Genomic DNA, 26,071 nt, shown 5'->3' on the forward strand with positions numbered 1-26,071 from the left:
ACGCAGTCTTATTTATGAGGGATGCTCAAAGGGACATTGGATTGCTAGCTTCTAGGGCCAATGCCATGTCTATCTCAGCGAGAAGATCCTTATGGACTCGCCAATGGACGGGTGATGCGGATTCCAAGAAACATATGGAAGTACTACCCTATAAGGGGGATGTTTTGTTTGGGGATGGGCTGACGGACCTAGTTTCCACAGCTACAGCAGGTAAATCAAATTTTTTACCATATATTCCCCAACAGCAAAAGAAAGTAACATCCTATCAGATGCAGTCCTTTCGGTCGCACAAGTCCAAAAGAGGTCGGGGATCCTCTTTCCTCGCCAGAGGTAAGGGCAGAGGCAAGAGAGCACCTGCTTCGGCAGGTGCCCAGGAACAAAAGTCCTCCCCGGCTGCTCCAAAACCCACAGCATGACGCTGGGGCTCCCCTGAGGGAGTCCGCACCGGTGGGGGCGCGTCTCCGACTTTTCAGTCAGGCCTGGGTCAGTTCGGACCTGAATCCCTGGGTGTTGGAAATAGTTTCCCAGGGTTACAAATTGGAATTCGAGGAGGTGCCCCCGCGCCGATTCTTCAAATCGGCCCTACCAGCTTCCACATCGGAAAGGGATGTAGTGTTAGCTGCAATTCAAACGCTGTGTATACAGCAAGTAATAATCAAGGTTCCACTGCACCAGCAGGGAAGAGGTTACTATTCAACCCTATTTGTGGTCCCGAAACCGGACGGTTCGGTCAGACCTATTTTGAATCTGAAATCCCTAAACCTGTACATAAAAAGATTCAAATTCAAAATGGAATCTCTCAGAGCGATAATAGCCAACATGGAGGAGGGGGGAGTTTATGGTGTCTCTGGACATAAAGGATGCGTACCTTCATGTCCCCATATATGCCCCCCATCAGGAATACCTGAGATTCGCTGTACAGGATTGTCATTATCAATTTCAGACGTTGCCGTTTGGACTCTCCACGGCCCGAGGATTTTCACCAAGATAATGGCGGAAATGATGGTGGTCCTGCGCAAGCATGGAGTCACAATTATCCCATACTTGGACGATCTCCTGATAAAAGCGAGGTCAAGGGAGAAATTGCTGAGCAGTGTGGCGCTCTCTTTGAGAGTGCTCCAGCAACACGGTTGGATTCTAAATCTACCGAAGTCACAGTTGATTCCGACAACTTGATTACCGTTCCTAGGTATGATACTGGATACGGAACAAATGAAGGTCTTCCTCCCAATAGAGAAAGCCCAAGACATCCAGAACATGGTCAGAGACCTGCTAAAACCGAAAAGGGTGTCAGTTCACCAATGCACTCGAGTTCTGGGGAAAATGGTGGCGGCCTACGAGGCCATTCCCTTCGGAAGGTTCCATGCAAGGACTTTTCAATGGGACCTTCTGGACAAGTGGTCCGGGTCCCATCTGCACTTACATCGGAAAATAACTCTGTCCCCAGGGACCAGAGTGTCCCTCCTGTGGTGGTTGCAAAGTGCTCACCTCCTGGAGGGTCGCAGGTTCGGAATTCAGGATTGGATCCTGGTTACCACGGACTTCCGGATGAGGTCATCCCTACTTTAATAAAGGCTAGGAAGGAGGTGACGGTTAAGCATTATCACCGTATCTGGCGAAAGTATGTGTCTTGGTGTGAAACCAAGGATGCACCTACGGAACATTTTCATCTGGGTCGTTTTCTCCACTTCCTACAGACAGGAGTGGATATGGGCCTGAAATTAGGCTCTGTTAAGGTACAGATTTCGGCCCTCTCGATTTTCTTCCAGAAGGAATTGGCTTCTCTTCCAGAAGTCCAGACGTTTGTAAAAGGAGTGCTGCACATCCAGCCCCCTTTTGTGCCTCCAGTGGCACCATGGGACCTGAACGTGGTGTTGCAGTTCCTAAAATCACACTGGTTTGAACCGCTTAACAAGGTTGAGTTGAAATTTCTTACCTGGAAGGTGGTCATGTTGTTGGCCTTAGTATCAGCAAGGCGAGTGTCAGAATTGGCGGCTTTGTCACACAAGAGCCCCTACTTGATTTTTCATGTGGATCGAGCTGAATTGAGGACACGTCCGCAGTTTTTACCTAAAGTGATTTCTTCGTTCCATATGAATCAACCTATTGTGGTGCCGGTGGCTACAAGTGACCTGGAGGATTCCAGATCCCTGGACGTGGTCAGGGCCTTAAAGATTTATGTAGCCAGGACGGCTAGAATTAGGAAAACAGAGGCTCTGTTTGTCCTGTATGCGGCCAATAAGATTGGCGCTCCTGCTTCGAAGCAGACTATTGCTCGCTGGATCTGTAATTCGATTCAGCAGGCTCACTCTACGGCTGGATTGCCGGTACCAAATTCGGTAAAGGCCCATTCCACTAGGAAGGTGGGCTCTTCTTGGGCGGCTGCCCGAGGCGTCTCGGCATTACAACTTTGCCGAGTGGCGACTTGGTCGGGGTCAAACACTTTTGCTAAATTCTACAAGTTTGATACCCTGGCTGATGAGGACCTAGCGTTTGCTCAGTCGGTGTTGCAGAGTCACACGCACTCTCCCGCCCGATTGGATGCTTTGGTATAAACCCCATGGTCCTTATGGAGTCCCCAGCATCCTCTAGGACGTAAGAGAAAATAAGATTTTAAACCTACCGGTAAATCTATTTCTCCTAGTCCGTAGAGGATGCTGGGCGCCCGTCCCAGTGCGAAAACTCTGCAGACTTGTATATAGTTGTTGCTTACATAAGGGTTATGTTACAGTTGACATCGGTCTTGGACCGTTACTGTCGTTTGTTCATACTGTTAACTGGTTATGTATGTTCCAGGTTACATGGTATGATTGGTGTGGGCTGGTATGAATCTTACCCTTGGATTGCTAAATCCTGCCTTGTATTGTCCATCTCCTCTGGGCACAGTTCTCTAACTGAGGTCTGGAGGAGGGGCATAGAGGGAGGAGCCAGTGCACACCCATAGTCAAAGTTCTTTTTAGGTGCCCTATCTCCTGCGGAGCCCGTCTATACCCCATGGTCCTTTCGGAGTCCCCAGCATCCTCTACGGACTAGGAGAAATAGATTTACCGGTAGGTTTAAAATCTTATTATTTTGTCTGTTTATGTTCCTCCCCCATTCTCGTATGATGTCCTGCAAAAGGCGGCCTCATTTATTGCTTCTTCTCCACATACTCCTGTTATTTGTGTAGGGGATTTTAACAACGTGCTGGATGCCTCTCTGGATATAGATGGAGGTCCTCTCGGGATTCGGGGGTGGGGGTTGGCCAATCTATATCTCAATCTAAGTTTGCAGATTTTATATATAGCATGCAGTGGGTGGATGTCTGGAGGGCTCGCTACCCTACGCTTAGGCAGTACTCATGTTTCTCCGGTGCGTATGGCTCCTTCTCCAGAATCGACCTGGCCCTGGTCTCGCCCATGCTCCTACCTAGTATAACGGATGTTCATTATGAGGCACGGGGGGTGTCCGACCATTCGCCCCTGTTGCTCTCTCTCGATGTAGAGTGCCGGAGGGGACAGTCGTATTGGAAGTTACACCCGTCCTGGCTGATTCAGCTGGGAGAGTGCCCGGATTTGCCGCCTAGGTGGGAAGGTTTCTTTGTGGATAACGTGGGCTCGGCCCCGACACCGGTTATATGGGATGCATTCAAAGCTTATTTACGTGGTACGCTGATAGGCAAAATAGCTGCCCGCAAGATAGAGTACAGAGCGACGGAGAGACGGCTTGAATCTGAATATAGGGATCTAGAGACCCGCTACTTGGCTCAGGGAACCTCTGCGCTAAAGGCAAGTTGGCTACTAGCTCAGGAGGCCTGGTTAGCCCACCTCTCGGATAGAAATGCGCGCTCCCTTTTGTTCAGGGCCACCAATATATATATGCAGGCGGACAGGCCAGGAAGTTTATTGGCCCATTTGGTGCACTACGACCGTCCGGGGACCACGATAGTGCAGATGACTGACCCTGACGGCTCCATAGTAGATAATACCCCCGACATAGCGCAGATGTTCCTTTCGTACTTTAAAGAGGTCTATGGCTCTCAGTCGACGTGCTCCGTGGAGGACTTAGACCTGTACCTGTCCAATATACCCCTTTCCAAGCTTTTCCCCGAGGCTAGGGATATTCTAGACGCGCCCTTAACTTTGGAGGAGGTGACTGCAGCGGTGGGAATGTCTCCCAGTGGCAAGTCTCCGAGAAGCGATGGCATCCTCACTGAGCTGTATAAACAATACATACAGTTCTTTGGTCCCAAGCTGCATGAGATGTATACAGACATGTTTGCCACTAATCAACTTCCTCCCTCAATGTCCGAGGCCGTAATTGTAGTACTGCCAAAGCCCGGTAAGGACCCCAGACTAGTAGAGTCCTATAGGCCGATCTCCATTATCCCTACCGATGCCAAGATTCTGGCAAAAATCCTTGCGGTCCGGCTCAACATGGTTATTACATCTATTACATCAGGATCAATCTGGCTTCATGCCAGGGAAATCCACGTCCATTAATTTGCGCAGGCTATACACTATTTTGCAGGCTCCCCATGACTTCCCCCTCGGACGCGGTTGTGGTTTCCTTGGATGCGGCTAGGGCATTTGACAGTGTCGAATGGCCGTATCTGTGGGGGGTCATGACATGTATGGGCTTTGGCCCTAATTTTATACGATGGATCAAATTGTTATATCAAGGCTCACGCGCCAGGATCTTGGTTAATGGCTATGTTTCCTCCTCCTTTACTCTGACTCGGGGCACCAGACAGGGATGCCCCCTCTCCCCAGCCTTATTTGCCATAGCCATCGAACCCTTGGCCTGTTTGGTCAGATCGCACCCGGACATTGGGGGAGTTGACACAGGCCCATGTACTGACAAAATAGCCCCTTATGCAGATGACCTATTACTCTTTTTACACGACTACAGTTACAGTGTGGATATGCCTGTAGTGTTGCAGGTCATAGAGACCTTTGGCGGCTTCTCTGGTCTCCGCATCAACTGGTCCAAATCATTTATAATGCCCATTATGGGCTCTCCTCCCCGGGTCCCAAAGATTTCCCTACCGCTGAGCTGGACAGGCCAGTTTAAATATCTTGGGATCCAGGTTACTAATGACCCTGCGGATTTTATACCCTTGAACCTTGACCCACTCGTACAGCTGATTGTACGCAAGTCGAGGGCTTGGTGTAAACTCCCGCTGACAATGACAGGTAGGGTTAGCCTTATTAAGATGATAGTTTTGCCCAAACTACTGTATGTTCTTTCGCAATCCCCTGTATACATATTCCCGGCCTTCTTTAAGAAATTAAACAGTATACTATCATCTCTGATATGGGCCAATAAAAGGCCCAGAATAAAGTTAAATACCCTCACTAGGCAAAAAGTTGATGGCGGCTTGGCCTTGCCTCACTTCCAACTATACTACTATGCGGCCCAGCTGGCACACATCGGTATCTGGTTGCGGGGAGGAGAGGAGGCTGGTCTGCTGGACGTTTCTCCAATGTTACTACCCGGGCCTTTCTCCGACACAGATTCTAGTGGGGGGGAGCGCTTCTCGGCTGTCCCCTCCTATTGTTTTTCAGGCCATGAAGATCTGATTGGCTTTGATACGTATGCTCGGGTACGATAGTATGGACCCGGACACTCCCCTTTGGCATTCCGCATCACTCCATGAACTGGGGTCTCGGGAGGGGGGGGGGGGGGGGGGGCGGCCCGGCCCGTACTCAGTAACTTCCATATTCCAGTTGTAAAACAACGGTACAATGAAGTCCTTTCAGCAACTAAAGGAAGAGTTTGGTCTCCCGAACTCTTACTTTTATAGATTTTTACAGCTCAGGCACGCTTTACAATCACAGTTCGGGGATTAACTCTACATATTCCTCCCCTGCCCTTAGAATTTAATTTAAAGATTTATAACTTAACTTAAATTGCCGTATGCTTTTTACGGCGGCCCGGCTACTTTGGACCCGTGGGGACGAGCCAGGCTCTTCTCCCGTACTCTACACTGTAGGAATAATGCACCTCATCTCGCACAACTGTAGGAATCTGGACTTGCTAATGTTGTTTTGGTCTGTTTTGTTTATGGTTTATGCTATCTTCCTTTTTTATTTCTTTATTTTATTTTTTCTTCTCGGGCGTCTTGTAGGCTCTATTAGGCCCAATAGTTGGGGGGGGTTGCCAAAGTATTTCGGGGAGAAAACCAGAAATGTTAGTATGTGTTTTGATTTTGCTTGCAGACTTGAGAGAAGCTGGTATCTGTGGGTTGACATTATATGGACCTGAGACCACTTGTTACACCACGCATATGCACATATTGTTTGAAAAGGATCTATGCATGACTGTATTGTATAACAACAATTGAAGCTCCCAGTATGTACTGAAATGTCTGTAATGAGTTCATTCTTGTTGAATAAAAATACTCTATTCAAAAAAAAAAAAAAAAAGAAATACAACTGTCCCTAGTCGTTCGGTATGCTTGACGGGATGCCGGCTGTTAATATCCCGACAGCGGCATCCCGCTAGAATGCTGGCAGCAGGGCGAGCGCAAAGAGTCCCCTTGCGAGCATGATGGCCCGCCACAGGATCTATTCCCCATCTCTGGGTTCTATGGGTGTCATGGACACCCACAAGTGGGAATAATCCTGTTGCGCTGGGATTCTGGCTGGCGGCATTGTCGGCTGTCGGGTTCCCGGCGTCGGTATCCTGACCGCCGGCAAAGTAAACCTATCCCGTCCCTAGGACCCCCACACTCCCACTCTGACTCTGTCTCTCCCTACCTACTACTACCACCGTCTCTCCTCTCTCTCTCCTTTACCTACTAGTACTCTCTACTGCACACTCCAATGACAATCCTTCTCTGTAGGTAGCCAGATAAGAAGATGCTGCAAGAATGCTGCTTGAATAGTGTTATCAACAGCACAAGCAAGAGATCTTAAAGTGACAGGGGGTGTTTTAGTCCAGTGCGATAGATGCAGTGTGTCCCCTGAGTGGTATAGCAAAGACCACCATTATCTTGACTTACTTTTCCTTGCACCCAGTAGAAGAGCGTAGGAAAATGAGCAAAGATTGGCTGCCGTATAAAATGTTAATGTGTGAATCCAGACAGCAGTGATGCCCAGTGGCACATCGCTAGGAGTGGAGTATGCCGGTACATGGCAGGAAGCAGTGGGAGAGGCCAGTAGAATAGCTGGTTGTAAAGGTAGGGGGAGTTTGTATTGTCACTCCTTAGATCTCTGGCAGGGTAGACTAGATATTGAGAAGGGTCAGTAAAATGATTCATGGGCCGCATTACAGAACTGATTAGGAAAGACTGAATGTGTACAGCATGTAGGACTCACTGAACTTTTCAGTCGTGTCTACACTAACTGGAGTGGCGTCACAGGTTTGTAGTGGGGATAGATAGACAGATTTTATATATATATATATATATATATATATATATATATATATATATTTATATATATATATATATATATATATATATATATATATGTATGTATAGACATATATATGTACGTATGTGTGTTTGTGTGTGTGTGTGTGTGTGTGTGTATATATATATATATATATATATATATATATACACTGCTCAAAAATATAAAGGGAACACTAAAATAACACATCCTAGATCTGAATGAATGAAATATTCTTATTAAATACTTTGTTCTTTACATAGTTGAATGTGCTGACTACAAAATCACACAAAAATGATCAATGGAAATCAAATTTATTAACCCATGGAGGTCTGGATTTGGAGTCACCCTCAAAATGAAAGTGGAAAAACACACTACAGGCTGATCCAACTTTGATGTAATGTCCTTAAAACAAGTCAAAATGAGGCTCAGTAGTGTCTGTGGCCTCCTCGTGCCTGTATGACCTCCCTACAACGCCTGGGCATGCTCCTGATGGGGTGGCGGATGGTCTCCTGAGGGATCTCCTCCCAGACCTGGACTAAAGCATCCGCCAACTCCTGGACAGTCTGTGGTGCAACGTGGCATTGGTGGATGGAGTGAGACATGATGTCCCAGATGTGCTCAGTTGGATTCAGGTCTGGGGAACGGGCGGGACAGTCCATAGCATCAATGCCTTCGTCTTGCAGGAACTGCTGACGCACTCCAGCCACATGAGGTCTAGCATTGTCTTGCATTAGGAGGAACCCAGGGCCAACCGCACCAGCATATGGTCTCACAAGGGGTCTGAGGATCTCATCTCGGTACCTACTGGCAGTCGGGCTACCTCTGGTGAGCACATGGGGGGCTGTGCGGCCCCCCAAAGAAATGCCACCCCACACCATTACTGACCCACTGCCAAACCGGTCATGCTGGAGGATGTTGCAGGCAGCAGAACGTTCTCCTTGGCGTCTCCGGACTCGACATGTGCTCAGTGAGAACCTGCTTTCATCTGTGAAGAGCACAGGGCGCCAGTGGCGAATTTGCCAATCTTGGTGTTCCCTGGCAAATGCCAAACGTCCTGCACGGTGTTGGGCTGTAAGCACAACCCCCACCTGTGGGCGTTGGGCCCTCATACCACCCTCATGGAGTCTGTTTCTGATCGTTTGAGTAGACACATGCACATTTGTAGCTTGCTAGTGGTCATTTTGCAGGGCTCTGGCAGTGCTCCTCCTGTTCCTCCTTGCACAAAGGCGGAGGTAGCGGTCCTGCTGCTGGGTTGTTGCCCTCCTATGGCCTCCTCCACATCTCCTGATGTACTGACCTGTCTCCTGGTAGCGCCTCCATGCTCTGGGCACTACGCTGACAGACGCAGCAAACCTTCTTGCCACAGCTCGCATTGATGTGCCATCCTTGATGAGCTGCACTACCTGAGCCACTTGTGTGGGTTGTAGGGAGGTCATACAGGCACGTGGAGGCCACACACACTACTGAGCCTCATTTTGACTTGTTTTAAGGACATTACATCAAAGTTGGATCAGCCTGTAGTGTGTTTTTCACTTTAATTTTGAGGGTGACTCCAAATCCAGACCTCCATGGGTTAATAAATTTGATTTCCATTGATAATTTTTGTGTGATTTTGAGGTCAGCACATTCAACTATGTAAAGAACAAAGTATTTAATAAGAATATTTCATTCATTCAGATCTAGGATGTGTTATTTTAGTGTTCCCTTTATTTTTTTGAGCAGTGTACAATATACATACAATACATACAGCCCGGCACTCCTAAAACGGTTCCTGCACCCCGGTGCCCTCAGTGAATAGCTTGTAATAGGACATAGAAGGACTGCGGCACTCAGGGTCTTGTAACAAGCGATGTTCTAGAGCACAGGTTCTCAAACTCGGTCCTCAGGACCCCACACGGTGCATGTTTTGCAGGTCTCCTCACAGAATCACAAGTGACATAATTAACTCCACCTGTGGACCTTTTAAAATATGTCAGTGAGTAATTAATACACCTGTGCACTTGCTGGGTTACCTGCAAAACATGCACTGTGTGGGGTCCTGAGGACCGAGTTTGAGAACCACTGTTCTAGAGCATGAATGTGTCCGTGCTCTGGGGGTGATATTGACTGATCAGAGTACTAACCAACTAGGAGCTAAGTGTATTATGTACTCAGGGCTGGCAACAGACCTCTTGGGGCCCGGTATAGAGATATCTCTGGGGCCCCCTCAGAGCAACGGAATTTGCTGTGCTATATAATAAACTGCTATTAAATAAATATATATTTTTATTTATCTACAGTATACAAATATATAAATATGTATTTCTCTCCTTCCTCCCCCACACACACCACGGTCTGTTTCTCCCCAATAACTCCATAATGATTCTCTGCTCACATCCCTGCCGGACACTAAGTGGCATATACTTGGGGCCCCTCTGATCCTTGGGGCTCGGTACAGATGTCCCCTTTGACCCCCACTGTTGCCGGCCCTGTATGTACTTGGGAAAAGGGTAACCAGCAAGGTACCCATGTCCTGACATTAACACATTTATTTTCTGAATTCAAAGGGGTTCTAGCACCCTAAGTCACCTTTAATATTTTGGATTGCACGTGCTCTCACTCCTGCAACATTTGTTTATTGATTTTCAAATAAAATCTTAATAGCATTCTTCTGGGCTTTTCCGCCATGTGATATATAGTCAGTCAGGCGTTTTATGGCTTCCTTGGTATATCACACTAAGCTACTCTCAGGATATAATAGTACTCACTGGATAGCTATGTGGTATCCCAGGGCAATGGAAATAAACCACTTAGGTGATAGAAAGTGTAACCTTATAGCTAAGATGAAAAACAGCAACCAAAAAGCAATCTACTTAGTAAAAGCTGCACGAGGACATGTAATTTTCAATAAGTTAAAGTCATCTGGAGGTGGGCAACCCCCTTAATGATTCATACGGCTGTACTTGTGAACAAAGCCGATGTATTCCCATGACCGAGAGATGCTTGCTTAGATATACTACAGATTGTAATAGACTATTACTGGAAGTATTATAAGTGTGTGTTCTAGGTGGGCAAAAGGCTGACACTATGAGCCGCAGATTGCATGCCTCCCGTACAGAGGCTTCAGTATATAATCCCCCTCTTTCTGTGTTGTCTCCTTTCTGCAGCTGTGACTTCACCTGTGTGTAACATCGACCAAGTGACTCTGCTCCCACCTGCACGGGGTTCTCCGCATAAATCTAACAGCATTATAAAGAATGAAGCTCCTATGGAGCTCACGGGAGAACAGAGATCTTCGCCTCTGTACAAAGTACGGTTTTCCTCTTTCCCTGCAAATAAAAGTAAAGTACATGAAGATGACATAATAGTTCTAGCCACTTGCTCCATTTAATATAGAGGATTAAGCCAGTTCTCATTTATGTACCTGCATTTCACAGCTGTCAAAAAGTTTTACAAATAAACATTTAGAGTAAAATCTTAGTCAGTGATTGGGGTGGACAGTAGCTCACAGCTCACAGCTCACCCCTGATGTAACATGTGCATCTGATCTGTATGTGTTCAGCAGGAATAATGATTGGAGGCAAAAGTGTTAAATAAAAATTTGTCACCTCAGATAAAAAAAAATTTTTAACTTTTGGAAACTAAACTTTTCTGCCTGTTTTTCAGGTTTAAAATTCACATGGATAGTGCTGCAGTGCCCTCTAGTGGATACTATTCATTGCATTCCCACAGTCCCCTATAACAATTAAGCATACGTTTCTCAGAGGTCACTGATTGTAGTGTACCTACGCATGGGCCATATTTAATTCAGCTTACAATAATTTTAAATCTCCCATCTGTTATGGAAGTTTCCCCTCTTACCAGCTAGTAGACCTGCAGTGGCACCAACTCAGTTTTGTGTTTCTGATGAAGAATATATAGTTACTTGGAAGGTTTTTAACCTGCTGAAAAAAATGCCCTTTCCAATTTTCACAATATGCCCATTCCCTACACAGAGCGGAGGCCGGCATATTCTAGGTAGAACCGTAATTCATTCACACACACACTTATATTAGTAAATCCATGTATTGCAGAAAATGATGTCTCTTAAACTGTAGTGCGTGACTTTCTTCTTTTCTTCACAGACATCAAAGATTGCTGTATCAGCCCAGCAAAACCTGGAGATCTCCCCTGCCAGTGGGTCTTTTTCACCTTCTGTGTCCCATCTGCCTACGGAGAATGACCCGCAGACCCCAATACAAGTGCAGGTGTTCAGCCCGGAGCCTCTTTCCACCATCCAGACTCAGGACATTGCGCAACCCAGCAGCTTTCAAGCCGTCTCCTCTCCTGGCCAGAGCGAGAATTCCATCATGCAGCAGACACCAACATTTCAGGCAATGGAGTCACAGCCCAGAGATGCACTGCAGACAGATAGGGCGATGGTCGCGCTCTCGCAGATGGCTGATGCCACACAGCAATCTCAGCAGCCAGCGCTACAAGATCAGGCTCAGGCATTGCAGCAACAGATCTCTACTAGCTTATTTTCACAATCTAACAATGCCAACCAGATGCAAAACACCATCCACCAACTACAGTCTGGCAACTTCCAGTCTAATGTATCCACCAACAGCTCAGAAGTTGACTTGGTGCAGCAAGTCTTGGAAGCCCAGCAGCAATTATCGTGTGTGTTGTTCTCTGGCCAAGGGGGGAGTGAAAATGAGCAAACTGCAATGGGACAGGTGCAAGAGCAGCTCAATGCCGGTATATTTCAGCCGGTCGGTTCAATCCAGAGTACTCCCGGTCAAGGGATATTTTCTTCCAATGAACCTGTGCATAACTGCTCAGAGAATGTTCTCTCTGGAAGAGCTGACAGTCTTCTCCAACAAGCAGAGAACTCTCTGTCCACTCAGCAGCAAGCGATGGAGACCAATGCAGCCATGGTCATGGAAATGCAACAAAGTATGCATCAGGCACAAGGACCAATTCAATCTGACATTTTCCAAACCCAGAGTCCTGGCTCAGGAGGCATCCAGTCACCGGTGTACCAACACCAGCAAGGTTCTCATTTAATTAGTGGACTGTCCACCAGTGAAGAGATGCAAATGCAGTGTGATATGTTTTCCACACCAGGAGTCTCTGGGAGTGATGGAAACGCAGGCCAGCAGCAGGTATCTGCCGCAGGCTCCAATATCTTCCAATCTTCCAGCACCACAGACGGTGACAATGCCACAGCCCAGTCAGAGCAAATGCAAAACAGTGTTTTCCAAACTATGGTTCAGATGCAACATGGAGGAGACGGACAAACACAGGTCAACCTGTACTCTCCTGCAGAAGATATGCTTGGTGTTCAGACAAGCGGTGGTCAGCAGCAAGGAGCTGGACTATTCCAACAAGCTGGCGACATGATGGCCCTCCAGCAGGGTACTTTTCTGCAGCAGTCTCCTCACTCTCATGCTCCACTTTACCACTCCCAGAACACAATATCTGATAATCAGAATATGGCCCAAGAAACACAGGGGACTCTCTTCCACCCTTCGGGGTCCATGGTGCAGCATCAAAACTCCTCCTCTGCACAAGATCAGATCCAGACTCCACTCTATCATCAGCAAGGCACAATATCTGCTCCCCCAGAGCAGTCGGCCACCAACATGTTCACCATGAGCTCCTTACAGAGCAGTCAAGTGCCTCAAGAGAAGCAGTTGTCCTTCTTCTCAAGCCAGAACTCCCTCCAACAGCTCCAGGCGACTCCAAGCCCAGAGCAGCAGGCGGCATTCCAGCAACAGGCCCAATTGTCTCATATGCAGAACTCAATGATTGCACAGGAGCAGCAACAGCAGTCACCACAGAACTTGTTTCAGTCACAGAACCAACAGAACTCTATCTTCCAGGCAACTCACTCCATGGTTGGTATGCAGAGCAGCCCTTCTCCCCATGAGCAAACTCAGAGCATGCTCTTCGCCACACAGAGTTCTATGGCCAACATGGCCTCTCAAGAACAACAGCAAAACATGCTGTTTAGCCAGACCCAGGAACCAATGGCCACCCAGGATCAGCAGAACCAAGCCCTGTTCCATGCCCAAAACATGGAGTTCCAAGCTCAGAGCCCAGTTACTTCTCAGCATGAGCAGCAGCAGTCCCCCATGTTTCACAACTCTCCACAGCTCCAGCTGGTCCAAGCTTCATCAACATCTCCAGAGCAGCAGGTGACTCTGTTCATGTCCCCCGCCTCCATGTCAGCCCTGCAGAACAGTATGAACCAGCAGGAGATGCAGCAGACCGGCATGTACCCTCAGTCCATCCAGGGAAACACACCCCCTCAACAGCAGCAGGCTTCCATGTTCCACAGCTCGGCAGGGGGTGCTATGAGCCAGATGCAGAGTGCGTCAGCATCTTCTCCACAGGCCACCGGAATGTTCCTGTTTGGAATTCAGAATAGTGAGTAGTGGCTTACACTAGCATACACCTTTACAGCGGTCACCTATACTTAGTGGAGGCATCCATTTTCAATGCTGAGCAAAGTGAGGTCACCAGTTCCTTATGAATTGAGGGACTAAAATGATTAACAATGGTCCAATACACAAAATGGCTGCCTCTACTCTGTTTTGTAAATGGGCCCGCTTTATAATCGATTGTTAGATGCTTTTGCAATTGCCATGTGACTTATTTAATTCAACGATCTCCCTCAGATTGCAGTCAGATGATCTCCCCAGCGGCGGGATCCTTGAATAATCAGATGATGTCCCTTGGACAGCCGGGTCAGCCTCAAGGAGATGGACAGTCAGTGACTACACTCCTGTCACAGCAAATGGCTGAGAATTCCTCAATGGCAACAGACCAGAACATGGAGAAGATCAGTAATTTACTGGTGTCTCTACACAACCAGGGGAACAATATGTCCGGCTCTTTCTGAGAAGTAAGTGGCTAACAGTGGCAGTTACCTTAGAGCTGTGTAAGGCTGCTCTGACCTGTAATAGGTAGTGTTTGTAAAATAGAATGGAAAGGTTTTTGTTTGTTGGTTGTCTTTCACTTTTTTGTTTTATTAAAGTGAATAAATGTTAGAGAACATACATTTTTGGGAAAATGTAAAGAACAATAATACTGTAATACTGAACTGGAAATATTAAAGACATAATACAATATTACTGGTACTCTGCAGGGTAGGCTGGACAACATTAGTTTCTGAGTACTAGAGCTGAGAATCCCTAATTCAGAGAATAATATAAGTTTTTGTAACTTTTAAAGCAAAAGACATTCAGAATGTTGAAGTGGCTCTTAAGTGTGTCAGGCCTCACTCAATAACCTCCTAGGCCATAGGCTGTAATTTAACCATCTGTCATGTTCTCACACCCCTATCCTGTCATTGTGCCAGTTTTTGGCCACCAGTGTCATGTGACATGAAGAATCCCACAGCTGATAACCGCCACTTGTTCTAATAAACTAGTGGGTTGGGCGTGTGGTCCCTCTGCTGCAACCTAGCAATCTGACATTTGATATCAGTTGGCAGAGTACTTATTTCATCTGTGTACTACAGAGTGCAGAGGACAGGGGTTCCACGGGAAAAATGGAGATAACCAAAGCAGTTTTAAAAAAATTTTAAATTGTTATTTTCTCTAACGTCCTAAGTGGATGCTGGGGACTCCGTAAGGACCATGGGGATTAGCGGCTCCGCAGGAGACTGGGCACAACTACAAAGAAAGCTTTTAGACTACTGGTGTGCACTGGCTCCTCCCACTAAGACCCTCCTCCAGACCTCAGTTAGATTCTTGTGCCCGGCCGAGCTGGATGCACACTAGGGGCTCTCCTGAACACCTAGAAAGAAAGTATATTTAGGTTTTTTATTTTCAGTGAGATCTGCTGGCAACAGACTCACTGCAGCGAGGGACTAAGGGGAGAAGAAGCGAACCTACCTAACAGGTGGTAGTTTGGGCTTCTTAGGCTACTGGACACCATTAGCTCCAGAGGGATCGACCGCAGGACCCGACCTTGGTGTTCGTTCCCGGAGCCGCGCCGCCGTCCCCCTTACAGAGCCAGAAGCACGAAGAAGGTCCGGAAAATCGGCGGCAGAAGACTTCAGTCTTCACCAAGGTAGCGCACAGCACTGCAGCTGTGCGCCATTGCTCCTCATGTACACCTCATACTTCGGTCACTGATGGGTGCAGGGCGCTGGGGGGGGGCGCCCTGAGGGCAATAGATAACACCTTGGCTGGCAAAATATACATCATATATAGTCCCAGAGGCTATATAGATGTAAAATTACCCCTGCCAGTATAACAGAAAAAGCGGGAGAAAGTCCGCCGAAAAGGGGGCGGGGCTTCTCCCTCAGCACACTGGCGCCATTTTTCCCTCACAGTTCCGCTGGAAGGAAGCTCCCTGGCTCTCCCCTGCAGTCTGAGAAAACTACAGAAGGGTAAAAAAGAGAGGGGGGGCACTAAATTTAGGCGCAGTATAGATATATATATATGTAATATATATAAAAAAGCAGCTATAGGGAAAACACTCATTGATAGTGGGATCCCAGTGTTATATAGCGCTCTGGTGTGTGCTGGCATACTCTCTCTCTGTCTCCCCAAAGGGCTTTGTGGGGTCCTGTCCTCTGTCAGAGCATTCCCTGTGTGTTTGCGGTGTGTCGGTACGGCTGTGTCGACATGTTTGATGAGGAGGCTTATGTGGAGGCGGAGCAGATGCCTGTAAATGTGATGTCACCCCCTGCGGGGTCGACACCTGAGTGGATGGTGCTGTGGAAGGAATTACGTGATAGTGTCGACTCCTTACATAAAAGGTTTGACGACATACCTAATGTGGGACAGCCGGCTTCTCAGCCTGTGCCTGCCCAGGCGTCTCAAAAACCATCAGAGGCTCTAAAACGCCCGCTACCTCAGATGGTTGACACAGATGTCGACACGGATACTGACTCCAGTGTCGACGACGAAGAGACTAATGTAACTTCCAGTAGGGCCACATGTTACATGATTGAGGCAATGAAAAATGTGTTGCACATTTCTGATGTTACCCCCGGTACCACAAAAAAGGGTATAATGTTTGGAGAGAAAAAACTACCAGTAGCTTTTCCTCCATCTGAAGAGTTAAATGAAGTGTGTGAAGAAGCGTGGGCTTCCCCTGATAAAAAGATGGTAATTTCTAAGAGGTTACTAATGGCATACCCTTTCCCGCCAGAGGATAGGTCACGCTGGGAAACATCCCCTAGGGTGGATAAAGCGCTCACACGCTTGTCGAAGAAGGTGGCACTACCGTCTCCGGATACGGCCGCCCTGAAGGAATCTGCTGATAGAAAGCAGGAGGCTATCCTGAAATCTATATATACACACACAGGTGTGATACTGAGACCGGCTATAGCTTCAGCCTGGATGTGCAGCGCTGCTGCTGCGTGGTCAGATTCCCTGTCAGAAAATATAGATACCCTAGACAGGGACACTATTTTGCTGAACGTAGAGCATATAAAAGACGCACTTTTATACATGAGGGATGCACAGAGGGATATTTGCCGGCTGGCATCCAAAATTAGTGCACTGTCCATTTCTGCCAGGAGAGGGTTATGGACTCGGCAGTGGACAGGTGATGCAGATTCCAAACGACACATGGAAGTTCTGCCTTATAAGGGTGAGGAATTGTTTGGGGATGGTCTCTCGGACCTCGTTTCCACAGCAACAGCTGGGAAGTCTACATTTTTGCCCCATGTTCCCTCACAACCAAAGAAAGCACCGTATTATCAGGTACAGTCCTTTCGGCCCAATAGGGGCAAGCGGGTTAAAGGCGCGTCCTTCCTGCCCAGAGGCAGAGGTAGGGGAAAAAGCTGCAGCATACAGCCAGTTCCCAGGAGCAAAAGTCCTCCCCCGCTTCCTCAAAGTCCACAGCATGACGCTGGGGCTCCACAGGCAGAGCCAGGTACGGTGGGGGCCCGTCTCAAGCATTTCAGCAAGCAGTGGGCTCGCTCACGGGTGGATCCCTGGATCCTTCAAATAGTATCTCAGGGGTACAAACTGGAATTCGAGACGTCTCCCCCCCGCCGTTTCCTCAAATCCGCCTTGCCAACCACTCCCTCAGGCAGGGAGGCAGTGTTACAGGCAATTCAAAAGCTGTATTCACAACAAGTGATAGTAAAGGTGCCCCTACTTCAACAAGGAAGGGGTTACTATTCCACAATGTTTGTGGTACCGAAACCGGACGGTTCGGTGAGACCCATTTTAAATTTGAAATCCTTGAACACATATATAAAAAAATTCAAGTTCAAGATGGAATCGCTCAGGGCGGTTATTGCGAGCCTGGACGAGGGAGATTACATGGTATCGCTGGACATCAAGGATGCTTACCTACATGTCCCCATTTACCATCCTCACCAGGAGTACCTCAGGTTTGTGGTACAAGATTGTCATTACCAATTCCAGACGTTGCCGTTCGGTCTCTCCACGGCTCCGAGGGTCTTTACCAAGGTAATGGCGGAAATGATGATACTCCTTCGAAGGAAGGGAGTTTTAATTATCCCGTACTTGGACGATCTCCTGATAAAGGCGAGGTCCAGAGAGCAGTTGTTGGTAGGGGTAGCACTATCTCGGGAAGTGCTACAACAGCACGGCTGGATTCTAAACATTCCAAAGTCACAGTGGGTCCCTACGACACGCCTGCTGTTCCTAGGGATGGTTCTGGACACAGAACAGAGAAAAGTGTTTCTCCCGGAGGAGAAGGCCAAGGAGCTGTCATCTCTAGTCAGAGGCCTCCTAAAACCAAAACAGGTGTCGGTGCATCACTGCACGCGGATCCTGGGAAAAATGGTAGCTTCCTACAAAGCGATTCCATTCGGCAGGTTTCATGCAAGAACCTTTCAGTGGGACCTGTTGGACAAGTGGTCCGGATCGCATTTTCAGATGCATCGTCTGATAACCCTGTCTCCAAGGACAAGGGTGTCTCTGCTGTGGTGGCTGCAGAGTGCTCATCTTCAAGAGGGCCGCAGATTCGGCATACAGGACTGGGTCCTGGTGACCACGGATGCCAGCCTTCGAGGCTGGGGAGCAGTCACACAGGGAAGAAACTTCCAAGGACTATGGTCAAGTCAGGAGACTTCCCTACACATAAATATTCTGGAACTAAGGGCCATTTACAATGCCCTAAGTCAGGCAAAACCCCTGCTTCAAAACCAGCCGGTACTGATCCAGTCAGACAACATCACGGCAGTCGCCCATGTAAATCGACAGGGCGGCACGAGAAGCAGGACGGCGATGGCAGAAGCCACAAGGATTCTCCGATGGGCAGAAAATCACGTGTTAGCACTGTCAGCAGTGTTCATTCCGGGAGTGGACAACTGGGAAGCAGACTTCCTCAGCAGGCACGACCTCCACCCGGGAGAGTGGGGACTTCATCCAGCAGTCTTTCAAATGATTGTAAACCAGTGGGAAAAACCACAGGTGGACATGATGGCGTCCCGCCTAAACAAAAAGCTAGAAAAATATTGCGCCAGGTCAAGAGACCCGCAGGCGATAGCTGTGGACGCTCTGGTAACATTGTGGGTGTACCGATCGGTTTATGTGTTCCCTCCTCTTCCTCTCATACCAAAGGTACTGAGGATAATAAGGAGAAGAGGAGTAAGAACTATACTCATTGTTCCGGATTGGCCAAGAAGAGCGTGGTATCCGGAACTTCAAGAAATGATGTCAGAGGACCCATGGCCTCTACCGCTCAGATAGGACCTGCTGCAGCAGGGGCCCTGTCTGTTCCAAGACTTACCGCGGCTGCGTTTGACGGCATGGCGGTTGAACACCGGATCCTGAAGGAAAAGGGCATTCCGGAGGAAGTCATTCCTACGCTGATAAAAGCTAGGAAAGAAGTAACCGCGAACCATTATCACCGCATATGGCGAAAATATGTTGCGTGGTGTGAGGCCAGGAAGGCCCCAACGGAAGAATTTCAGCTGGGCCGGTTCCTGCAATTCCTACAGTCAGGGGTGACTATGGGCCTGAAATTGGGTTCCATTAAGGTCCAGATTTCGGCTCTATCGATTTTCTTCCAGAGAGAATTGGCTTCACTACCTGAAGTTCAGACTTTTGTTAAGGGAGTGCTGCATATTCAGCCCCCTTTTGTGCCTCCAGTGGCACCTTGGGATCTCAACGTGGTGTTGGATTTCCTAAAGTCACATTGGTTTGAGCCACTGAAAACCGTGGATTTAAAATATCTCACGTGGAAAGTGGTCATGTTGTTGGCCTTTGCTTCGGCCAAGCGGGTTTCAGAATTGGCGGCTTTGTCATGTAAAAGCCCTTATCTGATTTTCCATATGGATAGGGCAGAATTGAGGACTCGTCCCCAGTTTCTCCCCAAAGTGGTATCAGCTTTTCATCTGAACCAACCTATCGTGGTGCCTGCGGCTACGAATGACTTGGAGGCTTCCAAGTTGTTGGATGTAGTCAGGGCCCTAAAAATTTATGTTTCCAGGACAGCTGGAGTCAGGAAGACTGACTCGCTTTTTATCCTGTATGCGCCCAACAAGTTGGGTGCACCTGCTTCTAAGCAGACTATTGCTCGCTGGATCTGTAGTACGATTCAGCTTGCACATTCTGTGGCTGGACTGCCGCATCCTAAATCTGTAAAAGCCCATTCCACAAGGAAAGTGGGCTCTTCTTGGGCGGCTGCCCGAGGGGTCTCGGCTCTTCAACTTTGCCGAGCTGCTACTTGGTCAGGGGCAAACACGTTTGCTAAATTCTGCAAATTTGATACCCTGGCTGAGGAGGACCTTGAGTTCTCTCATTCGGTGCTGCAGAGTCATCCGCACTCTCCCGCCCGTTTGGGAGCTTTGGTATAATCCCCATGGTCCTTACGGAGTCCCCAGCATCCACTTAGGACGTTAGAGAAAATAAGAATTTACTCACCGGTAATTCTATTTCTCATAGTCCGTAGTGGATGCTGGGCGCCCATCCCAAGTGCGGATTGTCTGCAATACTTGTATATAGTTATTGCTTAACTAAAGGGTTATTGTTGAGCTATCTGTTAAGAGGCTCAGTTGTTATCATGCTGTTAACTGGGTATTGTATCACGAGTTATACGGTGTGATTGGTGTGGCTGGTATGAGTCTTACCCGGGATTCAAAATCCTTCCTAATTGTGTCAGCTCTTCCGGGCACAGTATCCTAACTGAGGTCTGGAGGAGGGTCTTAGAGGGAGGAGCCAGTGCACACCAGTAGTCTAAAAGCTTTCTTTTTAGTTGTGCCCAGTCTCCTGCGGAGCCGCTAATCCCCATGGTCCTTACGGAGTCCCCAGCATCCACTACGGACTATGAGAAATAGAATTACCGGTGAGTAAATTCTTATTATCGTTTTGCTGGTGACCTAGAAAGCCGCTCTGTGCCTGCTACTCCCACAGTAACCCGCAACTTGTCTTCTGTTTCAGGAGGGGAACATCTTTATTGTCCTAACAGACTGGAGTATTCTATTTGTCTACGGTCCAAGTAGAAGAGGTTCTTAGTGTTGTCGTCCCCAACCCCCTTCCCGGCTTGTTCTCGTCTATCTACAGTATTTATCAACCAGGACTAAAGAGTTAATATAAAACATACTCCTGAAAGCTACAACCCCGAGACTCCCGCTGTGGCTGATACTGCTGTCTGCAGTGGTTCTAACGTTTACCTCTTATTTCATCCATGTCTCTTATGTAGTGTGTATGTGTGTATATATATATAAATATGTACATAATAATAAATAACTATATATAGTTACACACATTATATATATATATATATATATATATATATAATATTTCTTCTATATTTTTCCCTGAAGGAATCAATCTATTTGCCCTCGTATGTAGCTGTGATATTGTGAGCTTCATTACCGGTCTCATTACAGGGCAGTACGCATGGCATCCCTTATGAATCAGTCCTGTATCTAAAATGAGCTGCTGCCAGTGTGACTCTGCTCTGGGGCCCTTTTGGCAGCAGGACACGGTTTTCCATGTGAGTCTTTGCCATTATGTAGAACGGATGGCGCTTCCCAGTGTATCCACATTCTTATTACATGTGGCAGGGGAGCCCTCCTAGGTCTGACAAGTAATGCTGCACTTAATCCTGTTTTCTATCGCCCTCTAGTGGGTGCTGGATGCAGCGACTTTTATTTTATTGAGCCATGTAGATAATGTTAGTTTCTAAATCTGTTTCTACTTGTAGATGGCCATATTCCTCCTATTCTCTTTATGTGTGTAAGTTTGTATTCTTTAATCTCTCCTAACTGGAGACATCAGATCAATGACTGGACCCTTATGGCCCACCAGCTACTGAACCACAAGCTAGTGGAGCATCATGGGAGATAAGTGTGATTCGCCAGCAGTTAAGGCGCTAGAAGCAGCCAGTCTGTGATTTAATGGTTTCAATAGTGCGGGTTTATTACCGATATGAAGGGAACTTTTTCAGAGTGAGGCCTGTTCCAGGCCCTTTAATTTTTAATTTTGATTTTTTTTAATACAGTTTTCAATCGTTCAAGTTTTTTGGATGGTTTTTATCTACTGTGTGTTTCTTTTTTTTTTTTTTTTTTTTTTTTTGGAAAGTTCTATTTTGTATTTAGTAAACTGGTATTTGCTACATGTACTGAACAAGTATGTTAGCAGAAGTATATATAAGTATATAAAAAAAAAAGGTTTATATATATATATATTATACATAAGATATTCATTTTTGCACACGTTTGTGGCAGGTTTTTCTCAGTCTTTGTCTCTGTAGCTCCTTTGTGAAAGGGGGCATGGGAGAACTGGAAGTGCTGCTTTAATGGAGTTTGTATTTTTGGGGAAGGAGGCAGGCCCGAAGAAGACGTTTGGTTATCCCCTCAGTGGTTTTTGTACAAAAAAATATATATATATTTTCCCAACGAGATGCAATTATCAGTGTGTTAATCTAATGTTAAGACGAATATAACGTGTAGTTTTCATGACTTGCCGAGAGCGAGAGTCAACAGTGCTTATCGTAACTTATCCAACCAGTGGCTGGTTTAGCGCGGAGATTCTGTCTGTCTGTCGCTCTTATAGACTAGCACTGATTTATATAGTCTGAATATTATATATAAACAGTTACATGTTCTGTTTAACATAATTCTCCTCTCTACTGCTCAGTCGGCATCACATGCTGAGTTCAAGGCCAAAGAACTGCAGAAGATCCCTCTGCACTGATGTATAGGTTTCATACATAATGCTATGTAACCACCTCTCTACATGATATCCTAACACCTTGCGTGCAGCTTTAGTCGTCCTGTATGCCCACCATTGTCCATCTTGCCTCAATTAGAGGCAATATGACCATATAGCAATGTGTTAAGTACAAGGTCTGTAATCTTTATCTAGGACACAGATAAAATGGGACCTATCAGCCACAGATGGTAACTCGCATTTCATGAGCTGATCCAGTGTTCAAATATTCAGCTTATCAGTACACTAGGAACCAGTGACATCATGGAGAACTGATAGACTGCGTTCTCATAAATTCACTATTAAACTGGCTGCTACCAATGGATGTAGGTATCTAGTAAATGCAATAGGCTGCGAGTAGCAGACATCTGCCAGTCTTCCGAAATTTAGCGGTTTGATTTAAAACAGTAATTTAAAAGGCAAAACCAGGTTGCAACTTTTTTTTAATTGCCAATACCTCAGCGTTACCTGCAGCTCACTGACTGCATTTAGGCCCTTGAGACCATTGGTTTATCTTTGATTTCATCATTTTTAAGTATACCATTTGGGTAAATTTAAAGAATAATATAATGCCATTAACTACTTGGTACTGCACAAACACTTGTCATAGTAGATTATGGGAACCCTCCGCTAATGGCTAGGGGGATCCATTTTATTTGCTCTTAAATAGACATATCAATGTCATCTGTGGATGATACATAACATCAGTTGCACAGATGACAGTTGATTTGTTGGCACATACACAAAATGGTTACTAATTATATAATTTGGCTTAGCATCTGATTGTATCTGCACAGCAGCCAGTGTATACAGGATTCAGTACCTACTCAGCTGCACAAGAGGGAGCTACTGGGTCTACTAAGCTCATATAGTAAAAATATTGTATACATGAACTGTTTCAACACCGTGTGGAGCTAGTATGTCCTCTCACAATACGTCAGACAGATGTAAATATGGAAAATATCTGTAGTGCCTCTTAAAGGTATATTCTGATCTACTGTGGTACATTCTAATAAAAAAACTAATGTAGGGGAAACAAATATATATTTAAAAAAAAATGCATACTTCCAGCTCCTATAACTTTCCCTAAACTAGAGAAAAGGCCATATATTATGTATTATAAATAGAAGCAATAGTTAAGTACATATACATTATTTAGGGTTGCACTAATTGATTGAAAAATAATCAATTAAAAGTGCATTTATTTATATGTATAAATTTTTGCCTAATTTAGCTTTCTAATACTAAAAAAAAAAAAAAAAAAAAAAGTTTGTCACCCAAGAGAACAAATTATAAAATGATTGCTGTTTAACCACACCAAAAATAGTCGCTCAACTCTCTGGGGCTAAAGCTGCAAAATACCCTGGTTGTTATGGTTACTAATATATGCTTGTTTGTAAATAGAACCAGTAATCTCCATTCTGGGTCCTGCCCATGTATCACAGCTGTGGGGAGGAGGGTATACGCGGGGGAGGGATGGGATCCAGCACTTTATTCTCTGCCTCACATGTACATGAAGAGTATGAGGTGTAAATTGGTGCTAGATTATATGTAAGCAGCTCTGTGTTCTAGATTCCCATTTAACCTAGTTTCCAGTCATTCTCTTTCTTGGGCGGGTCTCAGCGCTTCATGATATGAGGGCAGTTCCTGGCTCTCTAACTGCAGCTGTTTCGCCACAATGATGCTGGTAACTTACCACCTTTTGAGATGGAAACTATATGAAGAGAAATGTTCTAGATCTCGAATACCTCTTTTACACATGCAGCTAAATCCTGGATTTTTGCATATGTGCATGCAATCTACTCCGAACTAAGGCCCAGGTCCCCAACTCTGCTCTTTACCAGGGTCAGGGCTGAGGCATGGGAATTTGCCGGTTTTTAGACCCAGCAAATTCCCAATTTTATGTGTGAAAGGGGTATAAGTCTGTGTCAGTGAGCAGACTTAAGTACATGCCTTAGCCAGGGGATATGCAGCATTACTTATACATCCTTTCCACCCGAGGACTGTCCTTCATGCTGTAGGTGACTATTACTATTCGGCTGTTTTGACCAATGGTTTTCAGAAATCAATAGTAATTAATGCCAAACAAGCCTGTATTTAGCATTAATTACTGTAGCCCTTAGTAATCTACTGGCAGCTTTCAAAATCCAACACATAGTAAATCTATTCCTTCTAGTGACCAAAATAAAATCACTGCATGTTAAATTGTACTTTATAATAAGTGTGTGAGGCGTGTCAGTGACATCATGTTGATGTTTGAGAGTCCCAACTGCAGGCTTCATCTGGGGAGGATGGAATAAAGGCAACATAGGTTTAATGCAACTCTCAATATCTTATCCCTCAGCCAGCAGGCCAAAAAAAATATAACAGAGTCCAGTCTCTTATTACTGGGGTCATGGTCCCTTTGTGCACCAATCACCTCCACACTAGAGGCAGCCAGTAATTTCATTAGGAGCCTTGGGTGCTCTGTGTCGTAGTTCCCAGCATTCTCACGTATAGTTGGTCAGCCCACAAAATGGATGCTTTCAATGGACGTAGATGATGAGTACACATTTAATATTACAGATTTCACTAATATTCTAACCTTAAGCATTGGAGATGAGGAACATCCTTTGGGTGATTGGGAACACTTGTGGTCTTCGCAGACTGATATATATATCGTGTACACTGCCTTTTCTGAAGTCATAATACTAACATTCAACACTGCTCTTTTGTTGAAACAGACCAATAAGCTGAGGATGGCAGAATACTCCTTTCTTACATTCATTTACAGCCACAGGAAAATTAGCGGCTTCTAATATGTATATTTTGTGTTTTAACAGTTTCAAGTTTGTTTTATTATTTGGTCACACAGAGGATGCGATAGTATTGACTATAATGTATGCATTGTAAATACAACTAAAGTGCAGAGCGTGAGACCGCAAATCCCAATCGACTTGCACTCCTAATGGATGGATACATGAAAAGCATCTGTGGCATTGAACACAGATACCTGCTTGCTACGCCAATTAGACATTCATGGTTGCTGAAGACATTTGTGTACCCATTTAATGTGTAATTCCATAGTGAGACGTTTCAGCATCTGTGGTCATATAGGGGCGCCAGACAGACTTGCAGAGCAGGTGGTTGGATCTGCCGGCGGAGCCTCTCCATCCTCCTTCCATAAGTGAGTGGTGCAGTGCGCAGCAATTAATTTTATACCAGCTACGCAGAGTTTGTTCTGTCGAGGGGCAGATGTATTTTTATGTTTTTAGCAATCTTGTAATAACGTGTTAAATAAACAAAGGATATTTTGCTTCGATTGGGATATTTGTATACTCTTTGCAATTATATTTCTGTAAACAGCTCAAATCGATAAATAAAACATTGAAAGTTTTCATTCTGGGTGTGGACTGCTTTATACAAGTTTCTGTATTTTTTGGTAATGTTCTGCTGATATATATGCATTCTGTGATCAAAATCATAGTTGTATTGTCAAGCTAAACCATGGTGCCAGGGGTCAGGCCTGTGAGATACAGAACTGTATTTTCTCCATAGGTGTTACGCCTGTCCTCAAGATCCTGTCGACTA

At 46.1% G+C, this 26,071-nt stretch overlaps 1 protein-coding gene across 12 annotated transcripts in view; it reads left to right on the top strand.

Annotated features, from left to right (window-relative positions):
* NFAT5 (nuclear factor of activated T cells 5) overlaps window positions 1–25,880 on the top strand; it is a 221,864-nt gene extending 195,984 nt beyond the window's left edge. For all 12 annotated transcript variants that reach the window (XM_063945452.1, XM_063945450.1, XM_063945453.1 and 9 more), the window contains 4 exons: window positions 10,526–10,668; window positions 11,483–13,772; window positions 14,024–14,250; window positions 20,726–25,880. In XM_063945452.1, the coding sequence (XP_063801522.1) occupies window positions 10,526–10,668; window positions 11,483–13,772; window positions 14,024–14,247 (2,657 nt within the window). In that variant the 3' untranslated portion in view covers window positions 14,248–14,250; window positions 20,726–25,880. The remainder of the gene's footprint in view (window positions 1–10,525; window positions 10,669–11,482; window positions 13,773–14,023; window positions 14,251–20,725) is intronic.
* Window positions 25,881–26,071: the final 191 nt, after the last annotated feature.

The sequence above is a fragment of the Pseudophryne corroboree genome, chromosome 11 (assembly GCF_028390025.1).
Source record: "Pseudophryne corroboree isolate aPseCor3 chromosome 11, aPseCor3.hap2, whole genome shotgun sequence".
NCBI lineage: Eukaryota > Metazoa > Chordata > Amphibia > Anura > Myobatrachidae > Pseudophryne > Pseudophryne corroboree.